The sequence below is a fragment of the Stenella coeruleoalba genome (assembly GCF_951394435.1).
Source record: "Stenella coeruleoalba genome assembly, chromosome: 3".
Classification (NCBI taxonomy): Eukaryota; Metazoa; Chordata; class Mammalia; order Artiodactyla; family Delphinidae; genus Stenella; species Stenella coeruleoalba.
The window spans coordinates 169,401,955-169,415,341 of NC_137148.1; the positions used below are offsets into that span (position 1 = coordinate 169,401,955).

Here is a 13,387-nt window from a genome sequence, read left to right on the forward strand (position 1 = left end):
TAGTTGCAGCACACAGGCTTAGCTGCTCAGTGGCATGTGGGATCTTCCTGGACCAGGGCTCGAACCCGTATCCCCTGCATTGGCAGGTGGATTCTTAACCACTACGCCACCAAGGAAGTCCCAGGGCTGCTTTCTAGTAGTGTAACAGTACCAGTGTCAGCCTGCAAATTATCGATTTTTTAATCCCCAGCCTAAAGATCTTTCCTGTCTGAATCAGGATCTTGGCTGGACCCGCACATTGTCATTCAGGCAGTTGTCTCCTAAGTCTCTTTGAATCTATAGATTCTCCTTCTACCTTCTTTTTCTTTTTTTTTTTTTTGTTTTGTTTCTTTGCACTTTATTTGTTGGAGAAGCTGCGTCATTTGTCCCGTAGAGTTTGGTACCGTCTGCCTTGTTGCTGCTTTCGTCCCCGTGGTGTCTGCATTTAGCACAGTCTCCTGATCTGTGTCTTCCCTGACAACGTGCACTTGAATCTGGAGGTGAGGTCTTCCCGGGAAGGGGGTCCGTGCTGGTGAGGTTGGCAGGGTTAACAGACAGCGCCTGGGTGACCGACCTGTCAGGAGTCACAGATGGGTGGTAATCTTGTTCCTTCTTCATGTAGTAGCCGGGATACGTTTGTGCCATTTACCCCTCTTATCGTCTGTGTGTTTACCTAGTGGGAAAGCGGGACAAATGCTCGCTTCCACCCGCCTCCTTTGTTTGCCAGTTTCAGGCCCTGCTCCCAGTCTCGGCAGACGTTCTGCCGGCCAGAGGCTGTTTATTCCCCAGCACACGAATCTGTGCTCTCTCTTCCCCAGCCTCAACCCCCGTAGAGCCCTCTGCCCCCAGGATGAGGCTCACCCTCTCAGTGGCGGCCAGGGCCCTTCTCTCTGGGTCCCCTGCTGCCACTGCTGTCCACCCTCCCCTCCAGCTGCAGCCACGTGGGCTCTCGGGGTCCCAGAGAGGACACTGTGGCCTGTGGTGCTTCTGTGCACCCTCTAGCTGCTCTCCAAGCCTGTCACAGCCTCCATGGGCCCTTCCTGGCCCCTCCCCGCCCCCACTGTTGGGTCAGGCCCCTCTCCAGCAGTGGTCACATTTCATTCTTTTGGCGAATATGGAGCGCCTCCCCAGGGCCAGCACCTGGGGAGGGGGGTGCAGGACAGGAGTCCCCACAGCTGCTGCCTCCAGGGGTTCCCAGCTTGGTGGGGACACACACCCAGTGTGACAAATGCCTCCATATGGGTGGACACAGAGGAGGGGCACTGGCTGCATGGAGGGGCGTAACAGTGGTTACCAGGGGCTGCTTTCTCTTCCTTAACAAGAAGTGGGAGGCAGCAGCTCTGTGGCACTAGGGCTGCCCGCCTGGGGTGCTCTCGGCTTCCCTCCACAGTTGTGCCGTGGCTGATGCCGGCCTGCAGGTGTACCGTGTACTGTCTCACAGTTAGGCAGGAAGAAGAGAAATGCTGAGACTTTCTTGCACTTTTTTGATTTGGAAAGGAAAGCCCTCCCTAGGCTGACCTCCCTTATCTCATCGCCTCAAACTAGGTCACTGTCCACCTTGGACAAGGGGACTGATTTCCAAGTCTCGTGCAGATGGGCGAGGTAGAAACCTATTCTTCCTGGGGCCAGGGGCCAGGGGAGGGGCCGGGTCGGTGTCGGTGGCGTCAGGTTGGCTTGAGAAGGCCTGGCAGCTCCTGGAGGGCAGGGTCTGCGGCTCCATCGCGTGACAGATGCACCTTCTACCTTTGTGGCCTGGATGGGGGGACAGAGTCGTCTAAGTGCAACTGCAGGACCTCACTCCTGTCCCCTTTGTTCAGAAGCGGGCGTGTGGCCAGCCAGGCTGCCGCTCCCTGCATCACCAGCTCACCACGCGCCATCTGCCCAGGGATGGCGGGGCGGCCGGGGCCCTGGTGCACCACCGCAGGAGGAAGGGGCAAAGAGAAGCCAGCCCGGGAAGTGCCAGCGAGAGGGCTCAGCTGCCCTGCCCCTCCTTCCTGAGCCCTGCCGAACCTGCCCTCCTTCCTCACCTCCTGTGCACTGCTGAGAGGCTGCCACTGGCTCCCTGTACTCCTAGTTTTCTCTCTCCCACGGATAGCACTTTAAAAAATTGGGGTGTAATTCACATACCAGGAAATTCACCCTTTTTAAAGCACACGAATTTGGTGGTTTTAGCGTGTTCACAGTGTCGTGCAGTCATCACAGTTTTCTAGTTCCCAGGACGGTCTCATCATTCCAGAAGGAAACTTCATCCCTATTTGCAGTTAGTTTCCACGTTCCCCTCCCCCAGCCCCTGGCAACCATGAAGCCACTCTGTCTCTGGATATGCCTGTTCTGGACGCTTCGTGTAAATGGAATCACACACTGCACGGCCTTTTGTGTCTGGCTTCTCTCACTGAGCATCGTGTTTTTGAGGTTCATCCACGTGGTAACGTGTCAGTGCTTCATTCCTTTTTGTGGCTGGATACCATTCTGTTACATGGATGGACCACAATATGTTTATCCATTCACCTGTTGATGGACACTTGGGTTTGTTTCTGCTTTTTGACTATTGTGAGTGATGCTGCTGTGGATATAGGCGTACAAGTTTTTTGGTTTTTTTGCTTTTTTTTTTTTTGCGTTACGCGGGCCTCTCACTGCTGTGGCCTCTCCCGTTGCGGAGCACAGGCTCCGGACGTGCAGGCTCAGCGGCCATGGCTCACGGGCCCAGCCGCTCCGCGGCATGTGGGATCTTCCCGGACCGGGGCACGAACCCGTGTCCCCTGCATCGGCAGGCGGACTCTCAACCACTGCGCCACCAGGGAAGCCCAGGCGTACAAGTTTTTATGTGAATGTGTATTTTCATTTCTTTGGGGTATACATCTAGGGGGGATATGTGGGTCATGCAGTTACTCTGTATTCAGCATTCTGAGGAACTTTCATACACTTTTCCAGAGGGACCACCATTTTACCTTCCTGCTAGCAGTGCACCAGGATTCTGGTTTCTCCACATCCTTGCCAAGGCTTGTTATTTTCCTTTTTTAAAATAATTGCCGTCCTAGTGGGTGTGAGGCAGTATTTTGTGGTTTTGATTTGTACTTCCCTAGCGGTTAATGGTGTTGAGCATCTTTTCGTGGGCTTATTGGCCGCCTGTATGTCTTTGGAGAAATTTCCCTTCCAGGAAAGGGGCCGGGGGTTGAGGCTGCAGGATCCTGGTCCTAGAGCCTGGGGTCCGGTCTCAGCATTGTCGCTGAGCAGCTGTGTGTCTTGGAGCGTCGTCCTCCCCGTCCATGGGCCGAGCACTGAGGGTTGAGGGGGATTGTGTGTGCGGGACTCCGCACACCATCGGCAGGACTGCTTCATTAACCAGCTGAGAATATCATCCTGATGATCTTTATTTCTGTCGTGGTGCCTGCTTTGCCGCTCCGCAAATAGTAAGTTGATTTATTTTGCATGAGCGGAGCGATGGGGAGGCACACACACACACAGAGAAGCAGATGAGGGTCCGAGGGGACGGGGGGCAGGCCCGGCGGCAAGGAGTGCCTCCGCCTGGTCCGCGGCTGCCCTGCAGCCTCCTGCCCAGCCCTCTGAGTAGACTTCCTTTTGTTTTCTCTGTTTAAGGAGGAGCCAAGGAAGGTTTGCTTCACCTACGACCTGTTCCTGAACCTGGAGGGCAACCCGCCCGTCAACCACCTGCGCTGTGAGAAGCTCACCTTCAACAACCCCACCGTGGAGTTCCGGTACAAGCTGCTGATGGCCGGCGGGGTGAGTGTGCCGCTCCACGTGCCCCAACATGGCCCCCAGCGCTGGGCGGCCCTGGTGCTGGGGGCACCCGGGGCTCTCCAGCGTGTGGTTGGGCACCCAAGACCCAGAGGGGCAGGTTGCACGGGTGGCGCCCAGCAGCTTTGGATGGGACCCAGGCGCCCTGAGTCTGCGCTAGGGTGTTGTCCGCTGCGAGTGACTAACTAGTCTCTAGTTACCCTGTAGCTTCTTGTTGGCTGTGGGCAATTAGCACTGTCCTCCATGGAGGTGGGGCGGGGTGGGGGGAGGGGGCAGGCATGGGCGCGAGGCCAATCTGTCAGCTTGGAGCCGGAGCCAGTTTTAACCAGATCAGCAAGGCCTCGCAGGGGCGTGTCATGGGGGGTGGGGGGAGCAGCCCCGGCTCTGTAGGGGCTCCCTGCTGATGCGCGCTCCTGGCGGTTTTGTCCTGGTGACACAGGCTCTCAGAACTTAGGTCTCCGTAGCAAGTTGTGTGGCCAGTGATCCCCCTGCACGTGGCAAGGCCTTTGGAGAGCTGGGTCGGGTGCTCGGTCGTGGAGGAGGACTGGACTGCGCCGAGGGCGGTGGACTGAGCACACGGACATCCCGAGCCTGGGATGGGGGAGTCGGGCTGGGGGCGTGAGAGCCTGTGTGTGCGCACGTGTGTGTCGTCGAGGCAGGCGCACCTCCCCAGTGCGTGCAGGGCGCTTGGCTTGGGTTTCTTTGGCTCTGGGGAGCAGTCCCTTCCTGTTCACTTAATTCAGTTGGGTCTTTCTATAAACTTTTTTAATAATATGAAAGCAATCACGTATTCATCGCAGAATACGTGATTAAGTTACGCTGTATTCCTAGCAAAAGATTAGCGTGCGATTCTAATCTAGCACATGATGGCTGACGGAGTCCAGTCACAGAGCCGGGAGGTGCAGCGTCAACTTACACAGATGTTGGCCCTGAGTTTGCTGGGTTCAGCGGTCCTCCCCCAGCTCTGCTTCTCTACCTTATTTTCGCTGCCAAATATTTTCCAAAGTATTTCCCGAGGTGTTCCTGGGTGTTCCCCCAAAGCTTTCACGGTCACCTCTCTTTGGGAGACAGACACACAGAGCGTCCACGGGCCTCTCAGAGTCCCAGGACCCAGGCACCGAGACCTTGGCTCCCCACGTAAAGTTTTTTTTTTTTAACCTTTAGAGTCACATGGGAAAACTGGTTGTATCATTTATAGTCATTTATTTTATTTTTTAAAAACTAAAACGTTTTGAAATTTAAAAAAAAAAAGATGTTTTCTTTGCTCTGAGGAGATGCAGGTTCAGTGAGCATCATCTAAACACATAAAACTGGAGCGCAGGGAGGAGGAGGTGCGCAGGGGCAGGGGAGGGAGGTGGGGAGGGCAGGCGCGGCCTGCAGTTTGGGAGGGAGGGAGGGAGGCCCGCGAGCTGCCACCCTGTGGTCTCTGCTGGCTGCTGTTCTGGCCCTTTGGGGCTGCCTGGAGAGCCGGTTGGCTGGTCAGGAACTTTGTCGCCCTTTGGGGCTGCGGACTTCACGCCCCAGGCTGATGGCAGGGCAGTGCTTTCTGGTCCTAGGAGCTGCCCGAGACCTTTATGGGACGGTGGCTCCCAAGCCCTGAGTCCTGGTCCCTGTTTGCCATTCTGGGGCTCTGGGTCCCAGTGGCGCTGCCTTTGCCATCCCGTGGCGGATGGGCCCGGAGCCTGCCTGCATTGACATTGATGTCGGCGCTGGAAGCGCAGGAGGCCAGCGCAGGAGGAGCGGGCCGTCGGTGAGCCCACGAGGACTGCTTTCTGTGCGGCCCCTTCTCCCGGGGTTGCCTGAGCCCTGTCGCTCCTCGCGTGAGGCTCAGACACCATCAGCGGTGACCTGAGCTGCTTCCCGCTGTGCCAGGCGGTTGCCCGGCCCCTCAGCTTGTGTCTCATCCTTTGCCCCGTCGGCAGTTGAGCTGCGCAGAGGTAGAGGCTCCTTCAGAGGCCAGGGGTGAGACGGGTCCCCGTGGAGCCATGTGCCCCAAAGGGCTGTCACAGACAGGCAGCGACACGGGAGGCCTCCACGCGTTGTCCTGGGATAGGGTTGGTTGGGGACCTTCATTTGAAGGGAGAGAAGTTGCAGCGAAAGTAGAAGAAAAAGGTCTGTGGGTGGACGCACTAAGGCATCCCGTGGCCCCGCCGTTCTCCTGGGCTGTGCTCTCCGTTGCTTCCCTGTGGCCTGGAGTGTGCGGGTCGCCAACAGCGTGATCCCGGGCCTGGTGGGGCAGGCGGCTTCTGGGTGTCTGGTTCAGAGCGTGGTGGTCGGACAGGCTCCCGTGAGCAGCACCACCTCGGGCTCCGCTGCAGGGCTTGGAGGGCAAGGGGCTCCACCGCCCTCCTTTCAACCCGGCGTCCCCGCAGCCAGGCGTGACCTTGGCCCCCCCCAGGTGAAACGCTGGTTCCTCGGGGAATCCCATGCTTTTAGGGTTACTCGTGGGGCTGTTCTACCAGGCTAAATGCTTGCTTCTTTCTGTGTGTGTGCGCTTTATTCTTTTGTTCTGTCTCATCAGCGTCTGGAAGGCTCCCTCTGAGCGCTGACTGCTACTAGGGTCAATTTGCGGTGTCAGTATTTCGAGGACTTGCCCGCCGCCTTCTCCCCCTTCAGCCGGGGCCTCGGGAGCCTGGCTGGAGCCGGGCAGGTGTTTCCCCGTGCACCTCCTAGCAGGACCCTGGACCCTCCCTCCTCTGGGCCCTCCCCCCAACCCCCCGCGCCCACCCCATGCAGCTCTCCTCTGGCCTGGCCGCACTCTCCCTGTCTGTCCACCCCGCCCGCCTCACGGTGGAGGAGGACATCGGGCACACACATCCCGCAGAGGTTGCCCCCTCCGCCGCAGCTGCCTGCTCTGGGTGTCCGGCCGGCTTCCCGCCCATGCCAACCGTGCTTCTGGTCTGTCTGCACCGCCGCGTGTGGGGCAGCTTTGGCCACAGCTCCGCGTCTTCTCGGCCGGCCCGGCCCACCGCGCCCAGCCATCCTGGGACCCGGCTTCTCTTCGCTCTCTGCCCGGCCCCGCTTGGCTCCAGCGCTCGGCACTCGGCCCCTCCCGGAGGGAAGCTCCGCAGGCCGGCTTCCTCTTGCCGATCGAATTTCCAGCCTGCCTCCTTGCTCGTTGATAACATCTGTCTCTTCTTTATCACTAGGTGATGGTAATGCCCGAAGGAGCAGAAACGGTGTCCAGGCCCAGCCCCGACTACCCCATGTTACCCACAATTCCACTCTCTGCCTTCTCTGACCCCAAGAAGACCAAACCGTCCCACGGCTCCAAGGTTAGTGAGGCGGAAGGCCCAGTCATGTGGGAGCGCTGGGGCCCAGTGGCGGGGCCTGGGCTCAGGGCGCCCCTCCGCAGAGCTGGACCTTCCGTCCCCGGACTCGCTCCCTTGGCATCCTCTCTCGGAGCACATCTCTGTGCTCCGCCCGGCTGCTCTGCCCCTTCATCAGGAGGCTTGCCCTCCTGAACTGCTCAGACAGCCAAATGATCGCAGGTTCTTCCCCCTTTCCTCTTGAGGCCAGAGAGCCTGCCCCGTTCTCCCGTCCACCGAGTCTGAGGGCCTAGGGCCACTCGGACAGAACCCCAAGAGGCTGGCGTGGCTGGGGGCCGTGGACAGAGCGTGTCCACTGCTGCCTCCTGGGCGTTACTGGCACTTCCCATCCGTAGGGGCTGGCGCTCCCTCCCGCGGCTGCTCCAGGCTCCGCTTCCTTCTTTGGCAGCAGCTCTGGGCAGAGAGAGCTCGCCTGGGGGAAGGGCCGGGTGGAACCATGTGGCGGAGCCAGCTGTTTCGCCTCAAGAAGAAACGTTTCCTCGTCTTCTCTCGGCCAGCCAGGCAGGTGGCACTCTGCCCTCCCGACACCTCTGTCTCTCAGCTGTCCCGGAGTAGCCTCCGGAGCCCTCGGGCTGGTCCCGCAGTGGACCTGGAAGCTTGTGGGCATGTGTCCTACGCTGCAGCCACCTACACAGCTGTGTCCCCGAGGCCAAGCTCTGCCTGGCTCTCAGGGCAGCTGCTAGTCGTTCGCCACCAACCCTGCAAGTGTATCCATTTCTCATCTTGGCAGTTTTCTTGCTTCACTCCCTATCGGGTGTCGGGGGCCTGGTTGAGGTGGACAGGTTGAACTCTTGGGCCGTCTTACAGCCTTATGCTCATCAGCAACCTTGGAGGAGGGCCACGTCAGCCAGGCAAGGTCTTTCTGGCACTTTCCACAAGGCCACTAGGTTTCTGAAATCCTCAGATCTGTCTGACTTAAGCCCTCTGGACGCGTGAGGCCAGAGTCTTCAAGTACAGAGTGCGGCTCCAGGGTCTTCCCCTCACAGGACTCCTAGGTCTTTCCCTGAACCTCACGGGACTTGAAGAAAAATTCTTGCTAACGATCTTGGCAGCTTCTCCGAGCCACCCACGGTTTTTCGGAAGTCGGTGCAAAATAGGAAGAGTGGGAACTGCCATCTCTTCTGTACCTGTTGCTTGCAAGTCACCTGAGAAGTGCCCCCTCCCAGGTGGTGAGGACACTCCAGTGCCCGACAGAGCTACGTCTGCTGGGGGTGCTGGTGGCATCTCTTGCTGAGGTCTTTGAAACCCCTGGGACCCCCCCAAGCCAGTGGGTGTATCTGCGAGGCTTGGGCGGCCTGCAGGTAGGGTCCTTCCTCTTCACCCCTCCCGGTCCAGCATCTTTCTGCAGCCCCTGAACGCTGTGACATAGGGGGTCCCTGCGAAGGTTTCTGCTGATGGCTCTCTGACAGACCCCCTCTGCCCATTGTCACAGTCCTGCCTCTGAGTCATCGGCCTCTTCTTCCAGCTGAGGAAGCACCGGCTCTTTCCCCCAGACGGATTCTCCACTGCCTGGACCTGCAGAGGCTGACTGGCTGGACCGCATGCTCCAGGCAGAAGGGCCAGGAGGGAGGGGCGTGGTCCTTGTAGGGCCTTGGGGCCGCTGGAGAGTCTGGCTGTTGCAGCCCCAGGTGGATTGGTCCCTGTGGTTCTGTTTCTTCCCACAGACCCCCGGAGGGTAGCTTGGCAGGCAGGAAGTGGAGCCTCCTAGGAGAGGACCGGGACCCCCTGAAGGCTCACTGTGCAGGTGGCTGTTCCCTTTGGTCCCGCCGCCCCCTGGACTCGTGCGCCTATAGCTTCAGGGCGCCCTGCCTCTCCTTGTCTGATGTCAGCCAGTCGGCCTGGTGGGCTTTTCTCTAACACTTGGTTCTTAATCATTTTGGGTCCTCGACAGCTTTGAGAACATGACTGCAGTGGAGCTTTGCCCCAGGAACGTCTACATTATGCTACAGACGTAGTGTGTGACTTCAGAGGGCCTGTGCTCTTGGGTGCCCGTACAGCGCTCCGGGTGAAGAGCCGCCGCTCCGAGGCCCCTGCTAGTTGGGCAGGCCCTGGACAGCGGGGAGGCTCTGCTGCTCCGGGCAGGGGGCCGTCGGCAGTCGTGCCCATCAGGGGTGCTCCGCTGCACCTCTCGGGGCTGGGACTGTGCGGCCCAGGCGGGCTCATGGGCGCTGCAGGAAGAGGCCAGGATGGTGTGGGAGGTCTCTGCTTCTTGCCTCCCTCCTTGGGGGGACAGCGTGCTGGAGAGTGGAGCCCCCAGAGACTGGCCCCATTCCACACAGCAGCCTCCCAGGGGTGCCCCTTTACACAGGCTTCTAAAGGGGTGCTCGTGGTGTGAGCACCCCTTCCTGCTGCCGTGGTGACGTGACGGCCGGGGCCAGGGCACAGGGCCGACTTCTCTCCAGGGAGGTGGCAGGAGCCCATGGCCACATGGGGCTGGCCCTGAACCTTTGGCACTGGTGTGGGTAGTGGATCCGCAAGAAAACGGGGACTCCAGTAGGTCAGAGGTGGTTCTAGGCTGTGCCGTCTTTCCCTGTGGCTCTTTGCTGGGAGGCTTCTGTCGCTGGACCCTTGGAGACTGTGAGCGCAGGAAGCAGAGGCCCAGCTGCTGGGTGTTCACCTGGCTCGCCCGTCCCTTCAGCACTTGGGGTGAGCTGGTAGAGGGAGGCTGCTTTGGGGGCCCCGCCCAGGTGGGCCCCTGTGGTCTAGCTGCTGGTGGTGCCCAGCCGTGCACCTGTCCCACAGAGTTGGGGGCAGAATCCTGGCAGCGGACGGCAGCGGGCACCTGTCCCGCAGCCCTGGCTGTGCGGCGAGGTGGTGATGCGGTGTACACGGTGTTGGCGAGGAGCAGGCCCGCCAAGGTGTCAGACGGGGCTCCTGCCTGGGGGCGGGGTGACTGTGCACTCGCTGTCCGCCCTCTCCGCCCTGCCCACCCTGCACTGTCGCCTGGTGAGGTAGGTGGTCTTGCTCCTGCTCAGAGGGAGCGCAGGCGTGCAGGCTTGGAGGCCACCAGCCCGCCTTCCCGGCGGCCCGGTGCAGGGCCGCTCACTGCCTCTGTTGCCGGTGGGAGCCCCCCTGACCTGGCTCATCAATGCCAGAGTCCAGGCTCCACCCTCAACCCTCGGTTTCCGAGGCGGAGGTTGAGGCATTGCACATGGTTTAGAAAAGCTGCCCAGGCGGCTTGGGTTCCGGGATACGTCTAGGAGCCGTTAGTCATGCACAGTGCCTGGGAACCTGGCAGGCGCTCAGTTAATGCTCAATGTGGAGATTAAAGGGCGATCAAAGAGCTGCGGTGCTGGCATGCATTGGGGCCGGGCCGGAGCCGGGCCTTACAGGCAGGGTGGGGGCGACCTGGGGAGGCACCTGGCTCTGGTGGGGACAGAGGAGAGGCCCCGCCTGCTGGCGCCCCCAGCCCCCGCGCCGCAGCAGCCCCGCGGGAAGCTGCAAGGCGCTGGAGCGGGAGTGGGTCGGTGTGGCTTGCCTGTCTGTATCTGACTCACCGTGTACTCTTCTTGAATCCCTCAGGGGAGTCTTAGCCTGCAGCCGCCTGGGACCTGCTGACACTTCCTAGTAGTTTAAAGGGACAGCTCCATTTAAAACTCTCACCTGCTGCCTTACTTTTTCGCTTTATGGAAGATTTTCTCTAGCTGAGTCTGAATCAGGTGGATTATACTTTGTAGGGGTCGTGGGAGGCGGAGCAGGGCGGCCCCGAGATGCCATTTGACTGTGTCCCCCTCCTGCCCGGCATTGCAGGACGCCAGCAGGGAGAGCGGCAAGGCCTGCAAGGCCCACAAGACGACCAAGGAGCACCGGGAGCGGCCGCGCAAGGACTCAGAGAGCAGGGGCGCCTGCAAGGAGCCGGAGCGCGAGCAGGCCAGGAGCGCCAAGGACGCCGCGCGGAAGCTGGGCGAGGGCCGGCCGCCCAAGGAGGACAAGGCCCCGCCGCCCAAGGCCGCATTCAAGGAGCCCAAGATGGCCCTGAAGGAGACCAAACTGGAGAGCATGTCCCCCAAAGGCGGGCCCCCGCCGCCGCCCCCGCCCAAGTCTTCCAGCAAGCGGCCGGCCGCCGCCGACTCACCCAAGCCCAGCGCCAAAAAGCAGAAGAAGAGCAGCTCCAAGGGGTCCAGGAGCGCCCCGAGCACCTCACCCCGCACCTCATCTTCCTCCTTCTCGGACAAAAAGCCGGCCAAGGACAAGGGCGGTGCCAAAGCGGAGAAGGTCAAGCCTGAGAACGAGCCCAGGGAGATCAAAAAGCCTCCGGAGGCGGAGGAGTCCAACTCGGAGGACGAGGCCTCCTTCAAGACCGAGGTGAGGTGGCTCCTTCCCCCGCCCTTCTCCCCTTCCCACACCCCACCCTCATCCTCTCTCTGCAGGCTCTGAGCCGCCCAGAGGTTACAAAGAGGCTGGGCGCCCACTTGCTCCATGTAGCTTTGGGCAGCCTCTGCCTTGCCAGACCTCAGTTTCCCTTTACGTTGGGGGTGACGAAACCGCCTCGCAAGATCTGTGTGGACGGTGCTTGGGATGAAGGGTCCCAGTTCAGCGTGATACTGGTACCTGCGTTCACAGCTCTTCTCGGGCTGCCCCCTGTGTGGGCCGGAGTCTCACTGGCCGCTTTGGGGTCAGAGTGGGCGATTGTGTCTCACCATGGAGTCTTTACCCGGCTGCCGCAGGCTCGGTCAGCCAGGGCACCCCCTCCCTCCACTCGTGATGTGGTGTCCCTGTGTGTTTTCATCCCACTCTCTGGGTCTGGGAGCCAGAGGTTCTGGGTTTTTCCTGCAGCAGCATTTCCATGCGGCTCTGAATGTCACCATCAGAGACGGCTTGAGTCACAAAGGAGCTAGGGGCCAGATTGTTGACTGGGTAGCCAAACCTCTCTGGGCCTTGGAGGGCTATGTCATTTCTGCATGCTGTTTGGCCTCTGGTACTCAGCGAACAGGGACCTGGAGGGATGGATGGATGGATACATAGTTGGATGGACGGATGGATGAGTGAGCGATTGACCCCCTCACCTGTATCACCAGCCCCAGCCCTCAGTGGCCTTTTTTTAAAAATTAATTATTTATTTACGGCTGCATTGGGTCTTCGTTGCTGTGCGCGGGCTTCTCATTGCGGCGGCTTCTCTTGTTCTGGAGCACGGGCTCTGGGCACGCAGGCTTCAGTAGCTGTGGCTCGAAGGCTCTAGAGCGCAGGCTCAGTAGTTGTGGCGCACGGGCTTAGCCGCTCCGCGGCGTGTGGGATCTTCCCGGACCAGGGCTCGAACCTGTGTCCCCTGCATTGGCAGGCGGATTCTTAACCACTGCGCCACCGGGGAAGCCCTCAGTGGCCTTTTGTAGTTCCCAGACTCTTATTCACTCTCAAAGGCAGAAGCTTTGTCTCCAGCATTGCTGCTCAGAGAGCCACTGGGACTTTGCAGGTGGTTCCCAGAGGTGAAGCCAGAGGTGGTTTGTGTCAGTAGCACCGATGTCGTGAGCGTGCGGCTTCCAGGGGCACCTCGTTGGAGGTGGCTGGGGGTGACAGTTTGGCTCATGGGTAACAGTGCATCCCCACAATTAGGGACACACACAGGGCTGGTGATGTCACATGCCCAGCGCTTCTTGCGCCCGGGAGACTGTCTGCCAATGAACCTGAGGATGGCAGGACCCTGGAACGTCTCTCTTACTTGGAGACTCCTGGGAGTCCAGGGCCCTCCCAGCCACCTCTCGGTTGCCGGAGGTTCTTTGGGTGCTTCATAGCGCCCCATCTAGCATCTTTCTCTTCCATCTGCTCAGACCCGGAGCTCTGGTCTGGTGCGCTTCCCTCCTGTCCGCCTCAGGTGCTTCCAGAGAGACCTTCCTGTAACCAAGGCTGGTGCCCCTGTGTAGGGAAGAGGTGGAGGCCTCCCTGAGCCCTGCCTCCCCGGCTGAATGTTGGCGCCCTGGCCGCGGGTGTCCACCCTGACGTCCTGCTGTGATTGTTGTGAGCACCCGTGCCACTGTGGGCAGCTCCCTCCACCTGCTCCGTGCGGGGGGGTGGGGCTGGCTGGGTGTCCAGTGTCTGTGGCCTTGGCCACCGCGGCCCTGAGGCTGGAATCGCTCAAGGAAGCCCAGGGCTTTCTCCTGGCTGAAGAGGCGCATCCCACGCGCTGAGAGACTTCTGAACGGCGAGTCTGGGCCGTCAGCATGCCCGGGGGATCTCTAGGGCTGCTGGACAGTGACTCACATGTCCTGACCCTGGGACCTGGCGAGGCACACGTGGCCATGGCGAAGGGGGCGAGACGGCCTTCCAGACCCGGGCCTCCCCAGCTGCCCTTGCCTGTCTCCGGCCGTCCCACGCTGGAGGCCGAGTGG

At 60.4% G+C, this 13,387-nt stretch overlaps 1 protein-coding gene across 3 annotated transcripts in view; it reads left to right on the forward strand.

Moving 5' to 3' along the window:
• Positions 1-13,387, forward strand: part of MLLT1 (MLLT1 super elongation complex subunit) — a 128,223-nt gene that overhangs the window by 106,227 nt on the left and 8,609 nt on the right. For 2 of the 3 annotated variants that reach the window (XM_079918497.1, XM_079918496.1), the window contains 3 exons: positions 3,577-3,720; positions 6,885-7,010; positions 10,815-11,369. In XM_079918497.1, the coding sequence (XP_079774623.1) occupies positions 3,577-3,720; positions 6,885-7,010; positions 10,815-11,369 (825 nt within the window). The remainder of the gene's footprint in view (positions 1-3,576; positions 3,721-6,884; positions 7,011-10,814; positions 11,370-13,387) is intronic. The other variant, XM_079918498.1, reaches the window with a different exon arrangement.